The following is a 17,718-nucleotide window of genomic DNA, read 5'->3' as shown; positions in this document are numbered from 1 at the left end:
AGTCCTAGCTACTCACAAGGCTATGACAGGATGATGGTTTGAACCTTAGAGTTCAAGACCAGCCAGGGAAACACAATGGGACCAAGCTTCAGGCAGGTTAACTCACCTCTTCCTGAGGGCGGCGTTCAGTCATGCTGGGTGCTCTCTGACTCTCACCTGCCTTTACCCTCTTCCCACTAGCACACACTTTCCCAAACTGACCCTCAAGGGGTTGATGGAACCTTGAGAATGGACCAGGATGGAGGAAAGGAGAACAGGCAGTGACACTCGGAATCAGAACTCAACCTGAGGTCTGCCTGGTCTGTGTGGCTTCTCGTAGACGCAGATGGCGAGTAGAGGTGGGAAGCTGGGAAGTCTATCAAAGCCGCTCACTCCCAAGCATACCCCCCTCCCATCCTCCTCTGAGCCTGCTCCTTTCAAAGGGCTGGATATGCGCCCCCAGCACCTGGGAATTTCTTAGCTTGAGGTAGAATTCGCACATGCAAAATGAAACTCTTTCAGTGTGTGCAATCCAGTTACATTTAATAGATTTTCATTGTTGTTGAATCATCTTTTGAATCCCAAAAACATTTCCAAGTCCCCAGAAGAAAATCACGTGTTCATTATTAGCAGTTATTCCCCATGTGCTTGCCCATTCAATCCTCCTCCTGACTGGATATTGAGCCCCACCCCACCCCCCAATTCCCGCACACATTTTAAAATTTAGCCACTTAACCCGAGCTAGGGGGTATAACCAGGTCTTCCTTCACAATGTTGGGTCGGTAGGTGGGTTTAACTGCTTCAGCAAGTTCCCGGGCATACATCTCAAGTCGCCCTGTCATCTGAAAACAAAAAGATACAGGCTGGGGAGGATTTAAAAATCTATTTGTCTTCCCGCAGGGCAGAGAATTTGGACTGCTCTTCAGTATCGAGAGGGAGGGGGAATGGTGTGGGGGGAGGAGAAGAGGAGTGGGGATAGGGGGAGGGGAGTGGGGGGAGGGGGAAATATTTGGGAGGAGGGGAGGGAAATGGGAAACGGGGAGCAGGTGGAAATTTTAATTAAAAAAGAATAAAAAATAAATAAAAAGGAAAAAATATATATATATATAAAAAAAATCTATTCCTTTTTTTGCCACCATCTCTGGCCACTAGGGGGCAGCCACAGAGCAGAAACTATATCCATCCTGCTGATCGACAGGGTTATTTCAGACAGTAATAAAGACAAGTAATTGCCTTATGACCTCAGCATGGATGCCAGTGAAATTCAAGGATGCGAGATGACTCACACACCCCAGCCCAGTTGACTGGAGGTGTGGTCAGGCCTGAGGCAGGATGGAGGAGAGGGGCATGAGCTCATACTGGCACCCCTGGGAAGGTTTGTGTCTCCAGAAAGGATCTAAAGAGAAACTACTCCGCTTCCTGCTCCCAGAGGTACTTGGTAAAAGACCTGGCCACGTTCGTGGCTCCAACTTCTGATTGAAATGGAATCCTGCGTTCAGCCCAGCTGCCCAAGAAGAGGACAGGGAGGTCAGAACTTCTCATGGGCAGTACCTTGTCTGTCCAATGAGAATCTGAGTCTCTGGAATACAACCAAGGACTCGCTCTCAGGTCAAGTTGGGGAACAGAGTCCAGAGTCCGCATCTGGGCTCCTCCCGTCACACTTGGCAAAGCCATTCAGTCACACAGAGGGGGACATGAATTTTCTCTGTGAACTGCTGGAGGCCAGTGTAACAAACCTTGCAGTCAGGAGCCCTTCCAGGGGTCCTGGCCTTGGCCACCACTGTCTCATCCCAGTGGGGCAGGCACTGCACTCCCAGCCTGCTGACCATAGGCAGCATTGGAGATCCTAAGGCCTAGGGACAGAAGAGGTTTGCCCAAGGGAACCGAGTAAGGCGGAGTCAGAGCCAGGCAGAGACCCTGTGACCCGGTTCCCACTATTGTTTCAATGCCTAGACTGGAGCCTGGTCGCAGGCAGAACGAGACAGGAGCATTTATCTCGTGACAAGTGCAAATGCCTGGAAAGGAAAAAGGATTACAGAAGCCAGCCCACTGTTTTCTCTAGACATGAAATTGAGATTAATCTGTGTGAGGGCGCCTAGGGTCTAAATCAAATGAAAGGGGAATTTATTGATAGCCCCTGCTTGGGCATCATCCACCCAGGGATCCTCCCCACGCAGCAGAGTCCTGGCCCTCTGCTCCGTGGGGAGCTGGAGCCTCCTTCCAGCTGCCTGCAGCGGGCAGAAGGAGACTTGAGGACCCACCTTGAAAGTCCAGAAGTCATTAATCTGCTGGCAAAGGTTGAGGTTGAGCTCAGTGACTAGCAGCCCATCTTGATTACGTGAGAGGCCAGGGGTCCGGCTGCCATCGGGAGCTGCCACATAGCTTGAGCCGTAAAAGTAGCCAAGGTCGTGGTGAGCTTTAGGGGACAAGGGAAGCAGCCACGAGTTTGTACATGGTGTGGGTTAAGAAGGAGGGCAGGCACGAGGCAGGATAGCAGAGAGAAAGCAACCTGGCATACCGCCCCCGCGTCTGCCGCGTACCAGTCTCCCTCCTCACGGCTTCCAGTCTAAGAGAAGGTGGCATAGCGTTCCGTTCACATCACTCTCCCCTGCCCCGAGAACGGTTCAAGGCCACCATAGCTGAGTGAGGTGGTCCCTCTAAGACAGATTCCAGGACATCTCTGCCTGCCAATCATTTGGACTAATCTAGGATCGGAACTCGGTAAGTTTGGAGTGCACCTGGGCCCTCAGATGGAGGGATCGTGAAACAGTTCTGTTCATCCTCTTGTGTCTTTCTGAGAGGGGCCCACCGAGTCCGGTGTGAAATACCCTGTTGGTAAGTGAAGTGGCGCTTCTGGCTCACATTCTTGGCTAGAGAGGCCAGACCTCAGGGTGGAGGAATTCTAGCAGTGGTGCATTGGTAATTGCCTTCAGTTCATAACAACCTGAGGACCCCAGGTCACAATCTATGCTGACTCAAGGGACAGCATCAATACAGTTAGGGAGCAGAGGAGAGTCAGTGCCCCGTTCCTAGGCACCCAGTGAGCAGGCACAGGCTGTGGAGCAGACCCCGACCAGAGAAAGTAGGTGGAGCAGGGGAGATGAGGCCCAGCCACTGGAAGGTTCATGAACATACCTTTCTTTCCATCTCCAGAAGTGAACTCATTGGGGTAGCGTTCCTGTGAATTAAGTGCAAGGCTAAAATAAACCTCTAGGTGGCAGCACCACAACAGTCTTTCCAGATCACCCAGCCAGCCCAAGAGCGACAAGGGAGCCCAAGCAGGTACCAGCTAAAGGGAGGCATTGGTCTGCACTCACTGGGCAATCAGCAAGCTTTGGTAAATGTTCAGCAGGCCAGTGCTGCGCCTTAGGAAGCCAGCAAGGAATGCGACAGGCAAAGCAAGACTTGATTTTGTATTTGGGTTCATAATCCTGGAGCTGGGAGATGCTAGGTACCCACAAGTCTCAGAGCTGGGATATGAATGTGAGGTCAGCCTGCCTGCTGGATCAACACTCCACCTTGTATAAGACAGGGAAGAGAGGAGAGGAGCAGAAGGGAGGGCAGAAGAGAAGAGGGGAGAGGAGAGGCAAGATGAGAGGAGGGGAGGGGAAATTAAGGGGAGGGGAGGGAAAAGGACAGGCAGGATGAGAAGAGACCAAAACCCAGAAGAAAACTACCAGATGAAGCCATTTTCTCCTGGGACCCTACAGTCTGTGGCATGCGTGCAGAGAGAGCAAAAAGGCAGGTGAAATTTCCCAAGGCCATCAGCCAGTGCACCCCCTCCTTAGCTGGACCTCAGATGCGCGTACCTGACCCACACGGTTGATGGCACAAGTGAAGCAGTGATTGGCAATGGCTGCATTCCTGGCTTCGATTGGCCACAAGGACTCGCTGTGAGAGGGGGAGGGGAAGGCAGATTGGAGCCGCCTCGGCCACTTGGGTGCATGCTCAGCTCTGAGACGCAGCCTGGCTGGGAGCAGAGCTGGGCATGGCACCAAGTCAACACTCAGAAAGCCAAGGCAACACTAGTCCAGGTGACACAGGAGGACCCTGCCCACCTGAGCTAGCTGGGACAAGCCTGAAGACAACAGATCTGCAAGCTGGCCATCTTGTCAACACCTTGCTTAACCAATACCAGCTTCCTAAGGAAAGCCAGCTAGGTAAAGGCAGAGCCCACACTGCCGTAGTCCACTGGGGGTCAGACGGCCTTTACCCTAAGTCTCAGTCTCCCCCCAAAACATCTGAGTGAGATGATGTAGCTTGAGAGGTCATGAAGATGAAGTTCCACATCATAGTTGTTCTGCGACTGTCATGTCCACCCTTGTTATTCTTCCCAGGGAGGCCATCTTCTAAGTCAAACTGAAGGCTGGTAGGTATCAGAGAGGAGCTATGGGTTTAGGGAGCTAATGCATGGCCCATGGGGGAAGGCTTGGAAATCCTGATACAACATAAGGGTTTGTCTAACACTGTACTTAAAAAAAAGGAAAACCAGCCACTCATACAAATAATCATATGTTACTTTAAGAAAATTTCCCAGAATCCCACCAGCCTAAGAAACTAGTTGCTATCATTTTTTCCATCCTTCATATGACTACCCTTGCATAGACACACACACACACACACACACACAGCATCCTGAGCACACATAGTGAGACATCTCCTATCTTCTCAGGGCTCAGTGTTTTAAAATCACCACGCTGCATTATCTTCACCATGGCCCATTTTAGTGACACTGACCCAGAGAAGAAACAGCTTGAAATTTCCTGACCCCTGACCTTTCTGTGGCTGCCAGCTGCTTTGTCATGAACACCATCACCACCATCATCACTCACATCTCACGCGTCCCTTTTCTCTCTTTGACATCACTTCTTCGGGCCACAAGAACAACTGTGAAAGGGCATGAACTCACGCCATGAAGTTTATCCCATGAAGCACCCTGCTCTTCCAGGGACCAGGACCAGAGACTGGCTTTTCTACCTCCCCACACCCTTGAAAGCTGAAGGCTGGGCAAATCTTAGCCAAGGAAGGAGAAACCAATCACTTTTCAACTCAGCTGCTGTAGACCTAAGGAATTATGTGCCCGTTACACTGGTTTACTTCTGTTTGCTTCACTGGAGCTAAGAAAGGTTCAAGATAACAGATTGGGGAGGGTCTTTGCATACATAACATGAGGTAGCTCTCTGGGTTCACCCGGAAGCCTTGCACACCCATGTGTCCAGGAAGCAGACGTCAGGTTCTGCTAGAGAAACCTGAGAGGGGAGATGGAGTTCCCCAGATGTATTTAAAATTTTTTGTTAAATTTTATTTCCTTATTTTGTATGTGCACATTTGGAGCTGAGGAGACAACTTGTGGCAGTCGATCCTCTCCTCCCACCATGTGGGGCCTGGGGACTGAACTCAGGTCCTCAATCTTGGTGGCAGACGCCTTTACCCTCTAAGCCATTTTTCCAGTCGCTTTCCGAAAGTCTTATACACAGCTGGTGAAGGGGGGATACTCCACGAGGTGGCCCCAAGGTTCCACTAAGACCTAGTGGACGGACGAGTAATGACCATCTTGCCTTTCAACTGACAATGGACAGTTAGCTGCATTCAAAGCGCCAGGATACATATTTCCCAAGTGGAAAACCTGAGGGGAGACCCAAAGTATGACCTTCGCCCTTTGGCTCCAAAGCACCCTTCCTAGACCCAGCCCATACCTCCATCTGCACCTAACATAAGCAATTGGATAGCTGAGTTCTAGGTTTTTAGGGGCCTGCTGGGAAAATTCTGAACGTTGGAGGGATGTTCTTCAAAACATGAGCACCATGCTTCAAAGCGAAAGTAAATTCAATGTTGCTTCTGACATTTAGAAGACATTGAATACAAATCCATTGAGAATGTAGAACTTTTCCCATGACCCCAACCCTAGTGGGACAGAACATAGACATCGTAGCCAGAGAATTAAAGCCAGCACTTCCTGCTGTACCCATCCATCATGCTCTGGAGGAAGGCAGTTCCAGGTTGGAATGTTTGTACATAAATTCCTAGAGTTCTTTTAACTTGCGACGGTACTTCAGAATCGCCTGGGAGATACACTTCTGGGGATATGTATGAGGATATTTCCAGAGAGACGAGACTGAGCAGCGTTGCACCCTTAACCAAACTTGGGCAGTACCATGCCATGGGCAGTACCATGCCATGGGCTAAAGTCCTAGAAGGAATTAAAAGGAGGGAGGAAGAAGGTGGCTGAGCAGCAGCATCTCTACCTCCTCCCTGTAGATGCACAGCTCACCCTCCTACTGTTGTGCCTTCCCTGCCACGGGCTGAACCATGGAACCATACGCTTTTTGAATAACCCTTTTTTTCTTTTATTTACTTCTTGTCTGACTTTAGGTCCCAGTAACAAGAAAAGTAACTATTCAGGTCATTGATATTGAAAGTGGGGCCTTTGCTTTGTGAAACCTGGCTAAGGTGTTCATGGGCCTTTTGAGGGAATGCTGAAGTTTGGACCAGAGATACTGGAGAATGGTCTAAGGAGAATTAATGGGCCATTTCGGTCAGAACTGAAAAGGCCTGAATGCTAATATAAGTTCAGATGGCTAAGACTCTGTTCATAAAGTTCCTCTTAGGGGAGCACAGAGAGTCTATCAGGAAGTAGGGTAGACACCATTTGTTTTGGATTCTGACAAAGAATGAGGCTCTATTTATGCCAATATACTTGAGCTGGAATCTTGAACATAGCCGAATTCAAAACACATTTGTCTGGCCAAGGAAATTTCAAGATAGCATAGCATTCAGGCTTTGGTGTGGTTACTCCTTTCTGCTCTTATCCACATTTACAGTGAGAGAAAAGAGATTGCTTGAGGAAAGGAGGAAGACACAGGTGTCTTGAGGGCAGAATCCAGCTTGGAAAAAATCAAATTTATTTGAAAAGAAAGATACTGAATTGAGAATGCCCTCAGAAAGGGCATTCTATGCTGGAAAACCACGGCTTTAGGAAGTGTTTCTCCAGATTAAGACACCAGGCACATAGAGGCCACCGTGGCTGTAGTATAAAGGGGGTGGGGGTGGGGACAGGCTACATCTCAAGCTAGCAACAGATTCTGGCAGCCTTGTTTACATGGTATTGGTTTCTCAGGCATGCACATGAGAAAGTTACAGGGTCCTGATAGCTTACATCAAGATTTCAGAAAGCCACGAAAGCCAGGCAGTGTGTAGCAGGGTCAGATTCCTTGCAATGGGGGCTTTTAAAGGCAATGAATGAAGCTATGAAACCTAAGTTGCTATGGAGACCCCAGGACACTGGAGATTTTGGGGCTGTGGGCCATCAGTGGAAGAAATCTGCAGGCATGGGAAAGGAGCTGGCCCAAGAGAGAACTACATGGTCGAACTAAAAGGGTGGGCTTACTCAAGATTGTAGGAGCCCAGGTGATGCCATCAAGAGCCTCAGAAGCCAGACATGGTGCTTTAAGACTTGGTGGTTATTTCCGCTGGACTTCAGTCTTGCTTGGTCTGACTTTTCCTTATTAGGCTCCCTTTTAAAATCAGAATGTTGGGGGCCGGAGAGATGGCTCAGCGGTTAAGAGCACTGACTGCTCTTCCAAAAGTCCTGAGTTCAATTCCCAGCAACCACATGGTGGCTCACAACCGTCTGTAATGAGGTCTGGTGCCCTCTTCTGGCCTTCAGGCATACACACAACAGAATATTGTATACATAATAAATAAATAAATATATTTAAAAAATAAAATAAAATCAGAATGTTTGTTCTGTGACATCGTATATTGGAATTGGGATCCTCTCCCCCACCCCACAGAGATTCATAGATATCTTTGAGCCTCAAAAGAGACTCTGGATTTTTGAACAATGTTGGAACCGTTGAGGCAACAAGGAACCACAGTATGAGATAGGACTAGGGCCCGAGGACCAGCAGTGCAAAATTGTGAGTTAAAAGTCATGTATTTGAGTGTGAAGTACAGCAAACGGACTTATGATGGCTAATCTGCATTGTCAGCTTGGCAGGATTTCGAATCGCCTCAGACACATTCTCTGGGTGAGCCTATGAGAGCATCTCCACAGATATTTGAGAGGAAAAACGACCCACCCTAAACCCTTAGCCTTGCAAGTCTCAAACCGTGAGCTGGGCTCCTAGACTAAGTAAAATATAGGAAATGAGCAAACCAGATGAGTGCCATCACTGATGTCCCTTTGCTTCCTGAGTGAGATGACCAACTGGCCACCTCAAACTCCTCCTCCCTTCCCCTTCATAATGTCCTAAACCTTCAAGCCGCGAGCCAAAATAAACCCTCCTCTCTTTGAGTCTTGTGAGCCGTTCATTCACGGCCATGAGAACACTGACAAATAGACGTGTAAACCTCCCAACACTTAGCTTAAGTAGAAGGGAGACACGGCACAACCTCAGCCATGTGGGCGATCTCAGCCAACTCTCTGCTTTGCACTCCTGCTCATGCGCATGCGCTCATCTGCTGCAGCCCTCAGCAGCACAATCTCAGCCAATTCCCTGCCTTGCACTTCCGCTCATGCGCATGCGCTCACCTGCTCCAGCCCTCAGCGATGCCACGACAAAGCAGTCTGACCTCTATTAGAGATGAAGCTGGGGCTCAAACACTTGCTGTTACATATTACTAAAGGGAACCTTTCCACTGGTTAAATCAAATCTGGATTATCCTGTGCCTCTGGGCAGTGTTACTCCCTCTGGGCACTACTCTGGAGGACTGCCCTTCCTTCCAGGCCTGGCAGAGTCAGGGCTCAGGATTCTGAAGACCCTTGTCCAGAGGTCATGGTGGCCAGGCACCCAGTGTGCTCCACTTAGAAGTCAGGCTTTGAGATTCCAGACCGTCATGCAGGAGGGTGGTTGTATTATCTTTGTCTCAATGTTCAGAATCCTAGCAAAACTTGCTGCCAATGGTAGAATGGCTCTTTGGGGAGATCAGATTATGCAATGGTCACGTTGAGCACTTTTTCCCCCCTAGTGAAAAACTGGTTCAATGTGCAACAGCCAATCAATCACAGGGTGGTTCAGGGCGGCGATTTAGACATCCTGATGATTGCACCTGCTTACTATATTGTAGCAAAGCCATGTCTGAACCCCACAGGTTGACCCTGGCCAGGCCTGAGGTGGTGAATGAGGTCCAGAAAGCCCCTCCCCTCATATCTCCCCCCAGTGACCTGAGTTCTCCAATGGTGGCTGAGGGGTTGAAGATGATCTCTGCTCCGTTGATGCTGTACATGAGCCAGTTGAGGGGATGGTGCCGTCCGTAGCAAATGTTCACGGCAATCCTGCCAAACTGGGTCTGGAACACGGGGTGGCCCAGGTTTCCCTCCATGTAGTAAGTGGACTGAAAAGGACAAAGAGCTCTACGTTGGTGCCTCAGAGTGGAAACAGCTCTGCTTTCCTCAGCCTCGGCAGAAGTGAGTATCACCAATCTAAAATTAACATTGGGGTGTTGACTCTCTTTTATGTTCCAGAATTGCAGTGTTAACACACACACAACACCCAGACACAATAACAAAGCAACCCCAAGGGGGACAACAGCCTAGCACTTCACCCACTATTTGCTTTGTGGTAGATCACATGACTTCCAGGAGAACCTATGGGAAGTTTTTAATCACCGTACAAGAAAAGGTTGTGGTCAGGTCAATGTTAACGTGAATGACCGACCTCAGCTCCTTACACAGAATGCTAGAGGTGAAAAGACCCAGCCAGGGCAACTCTTCCTGTTTGGAAACTGTGTGTCACTTGAATTGGTTTGGGACTTTCCCCACTGATGAGTAAAACACGCCCTCCACACAGCAGCCTGGTATCCTGCCAAGGGTTCCCTGTAGGACAAACAAATGGGAACCTCCTCTTCCCTGCCTGAGCCCCGAGGCTGCCACTTCAGGACTTGATGGAGATCTAGTTGAAGGGATGCTAGAGGGCAGGCTGGTCCCAAACAGATCTGCTCCTGGAGATTTTGGCTTTCTCTCATTAATTTCAAAACTGGCCAGGTTATATAGCAACCAGGATAAGGACCCTGAGCAGATCCTGCTCTAGTCAGGCCAGGGGTGTCTGCAGGGAGCTAATGATTAACCACGGGGTAAACAAGGAGGAGTGTGTCTGCCCCACCCCACCTCCAGCTGCTTCTTAGAAACACAGGCTCTTCTGAAGATGGCTTCTCACCCTGCTGGCCAGCCTGAGAGCAGCGTAAACCCTCAATCCAAGGATGCAGTGTGGATGCTAAAGATGGGGGTGGCACACCCCAAACTATTGATCCTCTTGAAAAGTCATGTTCAAATCCAGATTTAGTATTCTAAATTATGTAGAGTCCATTTTCTTCTGCCAAATGCCCTCGGCCACCATCCCACTACTTGTGAGTTGGTATTTACCAATCAAAACAGTCCCTCTCTGAGAATTCTTCACACCAGTGAGCCAAAGGAGTCCTGTGTAACCACGGCTGTACACAGACATTCAAAGACACCTGAACACGTGCTGAGATACCATGTAAGTCACAAAGAACAGCATCCACTGAAACTAGGATTATATCACAGGAATAATCTCATATTTGTGCTCTCTTTACTCGCATTTTAGCTTATGAACCAATTACCTCAAGGGAATATTGCAGAAGCTCAAATTAAGTTCCTCCACACGCATATGATGTATGTATAAATCCCATGCTACTGAAAGGTTTTGGGGCTCTAAGCACCTCATGTCCATATGATGCAGGGCAATGCTATCAGACTCTCTGGACCCTACAACGGCTCTGCCCTGCAGCGTCACGTGCCACAGCCTCTGGCACAGGATTCCTCCCCGAGAAAGGCCCACGGAGCTCTGATTGGTACTCACCTCATTGAAGTCACCCACTCTGGGGATGTGGTTCTTCCTGGTCTTTCCCATGACCACTCCTGAGTTGGAGATCACCACAGCTGTGTTCCACAGAACTCCCCCGTGATCGCGATCTCGTTCCAAAATTGGAGACACCACCACCATATTGTGCTTCTTTGCCAGCTGGGGGAATTGAAAACCATGAAGTTCCTCTTTCAGGTGAATTATTACTTCTTTTTTTAAACTGGAGAGGAATTTAGCGATGTTCCTAAATAATTAGACTTGGTTTTTGGCTACTACTTAAAGCAGTGTTTTTTAGAAAGTATTAAATGTCAGTGTTGTCTTTTATTTATTTATTTATTTATTTTTGGTTTTTTTTGAGACAGGGTTTCTCTGTGGTTTTGGAGTCTGTCCTGGAACTAGCTCTTGTAGACCAGGCTGGTCTCGAACTCACAGAGATCCGCCTGCCTCTGCCTCCCAAGTGCTGGGATTAAAGGCGTGCGCCACCACCGCCCGGCTCTGTCAGTGTTGTCTTGATACCTAGAGCTGGTTATCAAGAATAATCAATAGCCAGATATGGTGGCACACACTTTTAACTCTAGCATTCATGAGGCCAGCCTGCTCTACACAGTGAGTTCTAGACCAGCCAGGACTACACAGTGAGACCGTGTGTGTGTGTGTGTGAATTTGAACAATCATCCTTGTGCAAAGCTGGGATGAGACTATAAAGTGATTTAGGCACTCTAGGAAATTAGTGGAAGTTCCTTAATATTAAACAGAGAATTGTGACACAGTACCATTCATGCATATACTGAGAAGGCAGGCACTCAGTGAGACAGGTCTATGAACTGATGAACCCATATTCAGAGACACACTACTGCTTATCATTAACAGCCAAGAGGTAGAAGCAGTTTTACTCTCTGCCATCAGACGGAGGGCTGAGCAAAATGTGGTGTCTGAAGACAATGAGATTTTTATCCACTCATGTAATCCAAGGAATTCCTATCATATGCTAGAAAACCAAATGAACCTTGAGAGCATTATGCTAAATGACATCATCCTGTGAAAAAGCAATATATAAAGTTTTACCTATAAAGGAACCCTAGAGCAATGAAATTCACAGACATAGAAGGTGAAAGGTGCTTCTCAGGGGCTGGAGGGGAGAGACACCAGGAGACTCTCTAATGGTACTGGAGTCTGATGGTCTATGGCACAGCAGTGGGGACACATAGGCAAAAGCACGGGGGATAGCAAGTTTTACATTCTTCATACAATGAATTGGATTCTTGAGCTATCATACCCAAGGAGAGGGCACAAAGGCTGGAAGAGGCCATGTTGGGGGATGTGGTGGTTTGAATAGGTGGCTCCCATAGACTCTTGGGTTTGAATGCTTGGGCTATAGAGAGTGGCACTGTCAGGAGGTGTGGCCTTGTTGGAGGAAGTGTGTCACTAGGGGGGTGGGCTTTGAAGTCTTATATGCTCAAGCTATGCCCCATGTGGGACTCAGTTCTCCTACTGTGGCCTGTGGATCTGGATCTAGAACTCTCAGGTACTTCTCCAGTACCATGTCTGCCTGCATGCTGCCTTGCTTCTTGCCTTGATAATGGATTAAACTTCTGAAACTGTAAACCAGCCCCAATGACATTCTTTCCTTTATAAGTGTTGCCATGGTTATGGTGTCTCTTCACAGCAATAGAAACCCAGACTAAGACAGGGGGTGTACTGTGGAATGGGAGGGGAAGCTTTGGATCAAGATACATTGTATACACGTATTAAACTGTCAAAGAATAAATGGAAGATATTTAAAGCTAAATAAAATGGAGTCAGGTATGGTAGCTAACACCTGTAATCCTAGAACTTGGCAGGCTGGGGTGAAGAGAATTATGAGTTTATGACTAAGTTGGGTAAAATAGTGAGCTCCAGGCTACTAAACCTAGAGGAAGACCCTGTCTCCAAAAGGTTTGATGAATTATCATTATTCTTCTCATCTGTACCAAGATACCTTGCTGCTGAGTCTATTTTGTGCTCTGATACCAAGAGTGGTTCATAGAGAACAGAGATTTGTCCTTGGCGTTCTGGGCCCAAGGAAGTCAGTCCAATAGCAGCAGCCCGCAGCTGCTGGGCCTCTGTGTGGAATCATCCGAGGGTGGGGGCGAGGGAGGAGGAAGAGGCTGAACTTGCTTTTGTTAAAAGAAAAACACTTTGGAGCTAAAGAAAAACACTCACAGGAGCTTAATCCTCACGACCTGACCACCATTATCATATGCCTCCTGACAACACTCATCTTACATATTTCTACCTCAGCAACTTCAGGGAACACATTCAAGGCCACAGCAGGCACTAAATTCTTTCTGTCTCCAATACGGACATCAGGACCTGTTGACTGAGCAGCTTCAGATGGTCACTTGTCCTCCACACCACCTAAGCCACCATTACCTGTGACCTCAATGAAGGACGTTGGTCCCTCTTGATGCTGACAAGTCTTCCTGGCAGGAGCTCTAACCACACTCTCCCTCAAGCCCTCATCTAGGCTTATTGATGGAAACAGTCCTCACCCTGGCCCCTTTCCTTTACCACAACAATGAATCAATAGCTCCATGAGAGGCTTTCCCCTTAGCTTGAGAGAACAGATGTTTAGAATCACCATTTTGTCCTGATAAAAATCAGCGCGGCTACGGCTCTGCCCCAGACTCTCTTAAGCACAGGGCAAAGTCTGAATGAAAAGAGAAACAAAAGTGTTGCTCTTAGAGCCCAAACAAGGACTCATCGCCAGTAATCCCTTGACTACACGGGCTTTTCTGATAATGGCTTTACTAACATATAATTCACATGGCACAGAATCATTCTTTCAAGGTGTAGAAATCACTGGTGTTTGGCATATTTCCAGAGTTGTGCAATTGTTTCAACAGGCTGAATTTGGCACATTCTGATCGCCCCTCATGGAATCCCTGCACCCTACAGCAGTCACTCCCTTCTTTCCTCATCCTTGTACCCTGCTTTTCCCCCTCCTGTCTCCAGAGATTTGACTATTGCGGGCAGTTTGGATAATTGGGATCAGACCACGAGCATCACAAGGTTTTCATCGGGAAAACTGAAAACCAGTTCCTACACCATGAGACAGACCGTGTATTGACGCTTTTGCTGAGTTACACAAACAGCAAGCGGGGCGGACAAAGGTCTAGAAAAGATAAATGTCACTTATCCCTGCGTGCTAGCGCTGCCATTTGCCAGATTTTCCATGAAGTCACTCCAAACCATCCCTCCCTGGGCTGCAGCTCTGCCTGCACATAAAGTCAAGGAGAGCTCTTGTTGCTCTGAAACCAGGAACTTGAGCGAAAGGAGACCCCGCAGCAAGGAAAGTGTCGAAGTCCCAACTAATCTCATTTGGCCAAACAAGCACAGCTGCATTTTCCACAGTGAAAGGGCACATCTGACAGCTGCGGTTTTGCTCACAACCTGCGTGGGTTTGCCCGCCACCACCCCTGGGGGGGCACAGTTCATGTGTCACCTTCTGACAGAACCTGGTGGTGAGCCCATCCTCTGCCGACTCAGCAAATTCTGTCCAAGGCAGTTTCTCGCGGGTACAAAAAGCGAAGGGCATATCTAGGAGAAAGAGAAAGGTTAGCAATGAATCCTATGTCCTCAGCCTGGAGCAGGTCACCACTGGGATCTTTCTTTTCCTGGGGACAGGGAGACTTCTTCAGAAATAAGCCGTTCGATGATACTACAAGAGTTGGAAAACTACTGGCAGGAGGCGCATGCCCAAGATAAAGGCAGCACCTCCACGATCTCTAGCTAGACCCTGCCAGGGCTTTAATTCTGTGGAAATATTTTATTAAACTGTGTTTTGTTGGTTTATTTGGTTGTGTTCTGCTATGTGTACGGGGGGGTGGGTCTTTGGGCAAACTGATCATTCTAGCACTGACTACACCTCCACATATCTGTTTTATCAGTGCTCAGGATTAGACCCAGGGCTGTATGTATGTTGGACAAATGCTCAACCACCGAATCACATCCCTAAACCAAAAGCCACTGGTTTGTATTTGCTTAGTTTTCCAACGCTGGATACATACACATATACAGCAACAATACAGAACGTGTGTCACCCCCATGCATACGATGCTCACAACAGCATTTCCAGCATGTGGGTCAGAGGGATCACACAAGGAGAAGACCTGGGGCTCTCAGCTGTGTGTGATATTGTTATAGTACCCGGGGCACATCTGAAGCACGCAACAATGCAGTTATCTTTATATCTGCCATTGTGGACACAACCTGATAGATGGCCATGATTAACTATGTCTTTCTTGTCCTGGAAGCAGCGTGGTGGTAGGGCACCTATCCAGTATACTCGAGGCTTAGCGAGATCCAGACTCTCCACTACAGAAATGCAATTGTTTTTCATTACTAGTCATGCTGGATGTCCTGCCGCATGTTTCCTGGGAATCCTGGATCCATCATCTCTTCGCTGTTCACATTCTCTGCCCATTGCCCTGCTTGTTCGCTACTGAGCGGTTTGGTTTGTTGTTATTTGTTTGTTTTTTCTTGATTTGAAATACTGTGTATGTTGACTGGGCCCACTCGGTATGTTTGTTTGTTTGTTTATGCTTTGTTTTTTGAGACAGAGATTCCCTGTGTAGTCTCAGCTTTCCTGGAACTCTGCAGACCCTTGAATTTATAGAGCCCCACCTGCCTCTGCCTCCTGAGTGTTGGAATTAAAGGCATGCACCACCCTTGTCTGCCCGCATTCAGTACTCTTTAGCTTCCTGTCTTACAGAAATCCATCTTCTTTGTTTTAAATTGACTAACTGAATGGATGTTTCCCTAGATGTTTGTTGTTGCCCTTGTGGCTCCAAACTGACCCATTTTCAAGAAATATATCACCTCATGACATGACCTGGTTATGTTTAGCATCAGTATAGAGTTTGTGGCCTATTTAGGAATCACAACAATGGTCAGTGTTGGCCAAACATGGTGCCTACCATGGGAACGGACAGCTCAAAACGGATCATGCAAAACTGGCGTGATCCTTTTCTCTTCATATCAAAGAAAGAGACGCCACAACTTCACATGTCTCCCCATCTCAGTAAGCCTGATCCCAAGGCCACAATGAGCAAGCTTGCTACCAAAAGCACTGTCAGCCACCCAGATACACAGCAGGCAAAAGATGTCATCAACAGAGTCCAGGAAACCTTGGTTCCAGAATCGAGATTCTCTGAAGTCCTTTCAGTCCAGACAAGAGAACTATTTTAAGGAAGCCAGCAAGAAGAACTGCTAATAACAAAAATATTCCCTAATGACCATTAATTCTCAGCTTCCAGAACATAAGAAGTGACTTAGGCGTCCCCAGAGAACAGCATTTCCCATGTTGATTTCATTTCAAGTTGTTACGGGTTCCAGATTTCTGTTTCCCTTTGAATGACTTCTTTTCCTGTATACATAAATATCCTGATACAAATAAAATTGCCAAAAAGAAGATATTGAATGGAAATTAAAGGAAGCAGGGGTTACAAAATCCCAGTAAGGTTTTTCAACTAGAAAATGAAAGGGTTTCACATTCTCAGACCTAACATTGAGTCAGTCTCATGACTGAGATGTTACTTTGTTCTTCAGAACTGCTGGCCTAGAGCAAAACACATTGATTATACAAGACAGAGTGCAACATACCCAGAACCCCAGGACTCAGAGGTTAAGGCAGGATTGTCCTGAGTTTGAGGCCAACCTGGGCTACATAGAGAAATCCTGTGTCAAAAAAGCAAAGAGAATGAGATAGTTTATGGTCTTGGAAGGTGAACTAGCTACCTTGTTATTGCTGTGATGAAAATATCATAACTTACAGGAAAGTTGATTTTGGTTTACAGTTCTAGAGGGAAATCCCATGATGGTGGGGGAGGTACGACAGCAGGTAAGCAAGCAAGCTGGGAGGTCACATTTCTGTTCTCACCCACACATAGGAGAGAGAGAGAGAGAGAGAGAGAGAGAGAGAGAGAGAGAGAGAGAGAGAGAGAGAGAGAGAGAGGAAAGTTAGGAAGTGGGTCTAGGCTGTAATTACTCAAAAGCTGTCCTCCAGTGACCTACTTTCTTCATTAAGGTTGTTCCTACCTTCTAAAGGTTCCATTGCCTCTCCAAACAGCGCCAATAACTGGGGACCAAGTGCTCAGCTATCTGAGCCTTTGGGGACATTTCTCATTCAAATCACCACAGATAGCCATACTATTTAGGACAGAATACCAAAACTGCCTTAAGGAGCCTCCAGGGTCTCCCAAAGGAGGAAGCATCTCTGCTTGGCATTGATGGTTGAGCAGGAGTTCCTGAACCAATAAAACAAAGAGTTAGTTAAATCATCCAACAGACGTTTTAGTGCTTTCTGTACATCAAGGATTACTGTAGCCACTGAAGATGGGCACACAGAATAGGGATCTTCCCACTCCCCCAATGTAAGCAATGGCTTCATGTAGCTGAGAGTCTAATGGACTCGTCAGACGTGTCAAACAAGAGTGGAGGAATAAATATAGCAAGAGCAGGGAAAATAACAACCACCGCCATGACCTTTGTCTTCTTTCTCTTCTTGGAAGGAGAGTAGATTTCTTTCTAGAGAATTTGACCAGTCAGAAGGAAGTAATTCAGAGACACAAACATTGAGATTACCTATGCCAGATCACCCTAACCAGCACTCAGGGTAAGTCTCTCCCAGAAACTCGTATTTGAGTTTCAACTCATGAGCCCTCAATCTTTAAAATATAAGCTGATGTATGAAAGGGGGGAAGCTTAGAAAAAGTAAGAACCACAGAGATACAGAGATAGAGATAGTTAGGAGAGAGACAGAGAGAGAGAGAGAGAGAGAGAGAGAGAGAGAGAAGCTTCGCCCACTCCCACTCTCTTCCTGCTGTTCTTCTGAAGAGGTCTTTGTCTCTGTCTCTCTTCCTCACTTCCTTACCCT

The 17,718-nt window shown here is 47.6% G+C and overlaps 1 protein-coding gene across 1 annotated transcript in view; it reads right to left on the bottom strand.

Annotated features, from left to right (window-relative positions):
* Positions 1-693: 693 nt before the first annotated feature.
* Positions 694-17,718, bottom strand: part of Upb1 (beta-ureidopropionase 1) — a 30,780-nt gene continuing 13,755 nt past the window's right edge. Inside the window, exons 4-10 of the mRNA XM_057751615.1 lie at positions 14,287-14,381; positions 10,800-10,961; positions 9,146-9,315; positions 3,789-3,870; positions 3,115-3,157; positions 2,241-2,395; positions 694-821 (exon numbers count right to left, since the gene is read on the bottom strand). Coding sequence (XP_057607598.1) covers positions 711-821; positions 2,241-2,395; positions 3,115-3,157; positions 3,789-3,870; positions 9,146-9,315; positions 10,800-10,961; positions 14,287-14,381 — 818 coding nt within the window. The 3' untranslated portion in view covers positions 694-710. The remainder of the gene's footprint in view (positions 822-2,240; positions 2,396-3,114; positions 3,158-3,788; positions 3,871-9,145; positions 9,316-10,799; positions 10,962-14,286; positions 14,382-17,718) is intronic.

This window comes from Chionomys nivalis, chromosome 19 (genome assembly GCF_950005125.1).
Source record: "Chionomys nivalis chromosome 19, mChiNiv1.1, whole genome shotgun sequence".
Taxonomy (NCBI): Eukaryota; Metazoa; Chordata; class Mammalia; order Rodentia; family Cricetidae; genus Chionomys; species Chionomys nivalis.
This window is presented reverse-complemented; position numbering and strand designations above follow the sequence as displayed.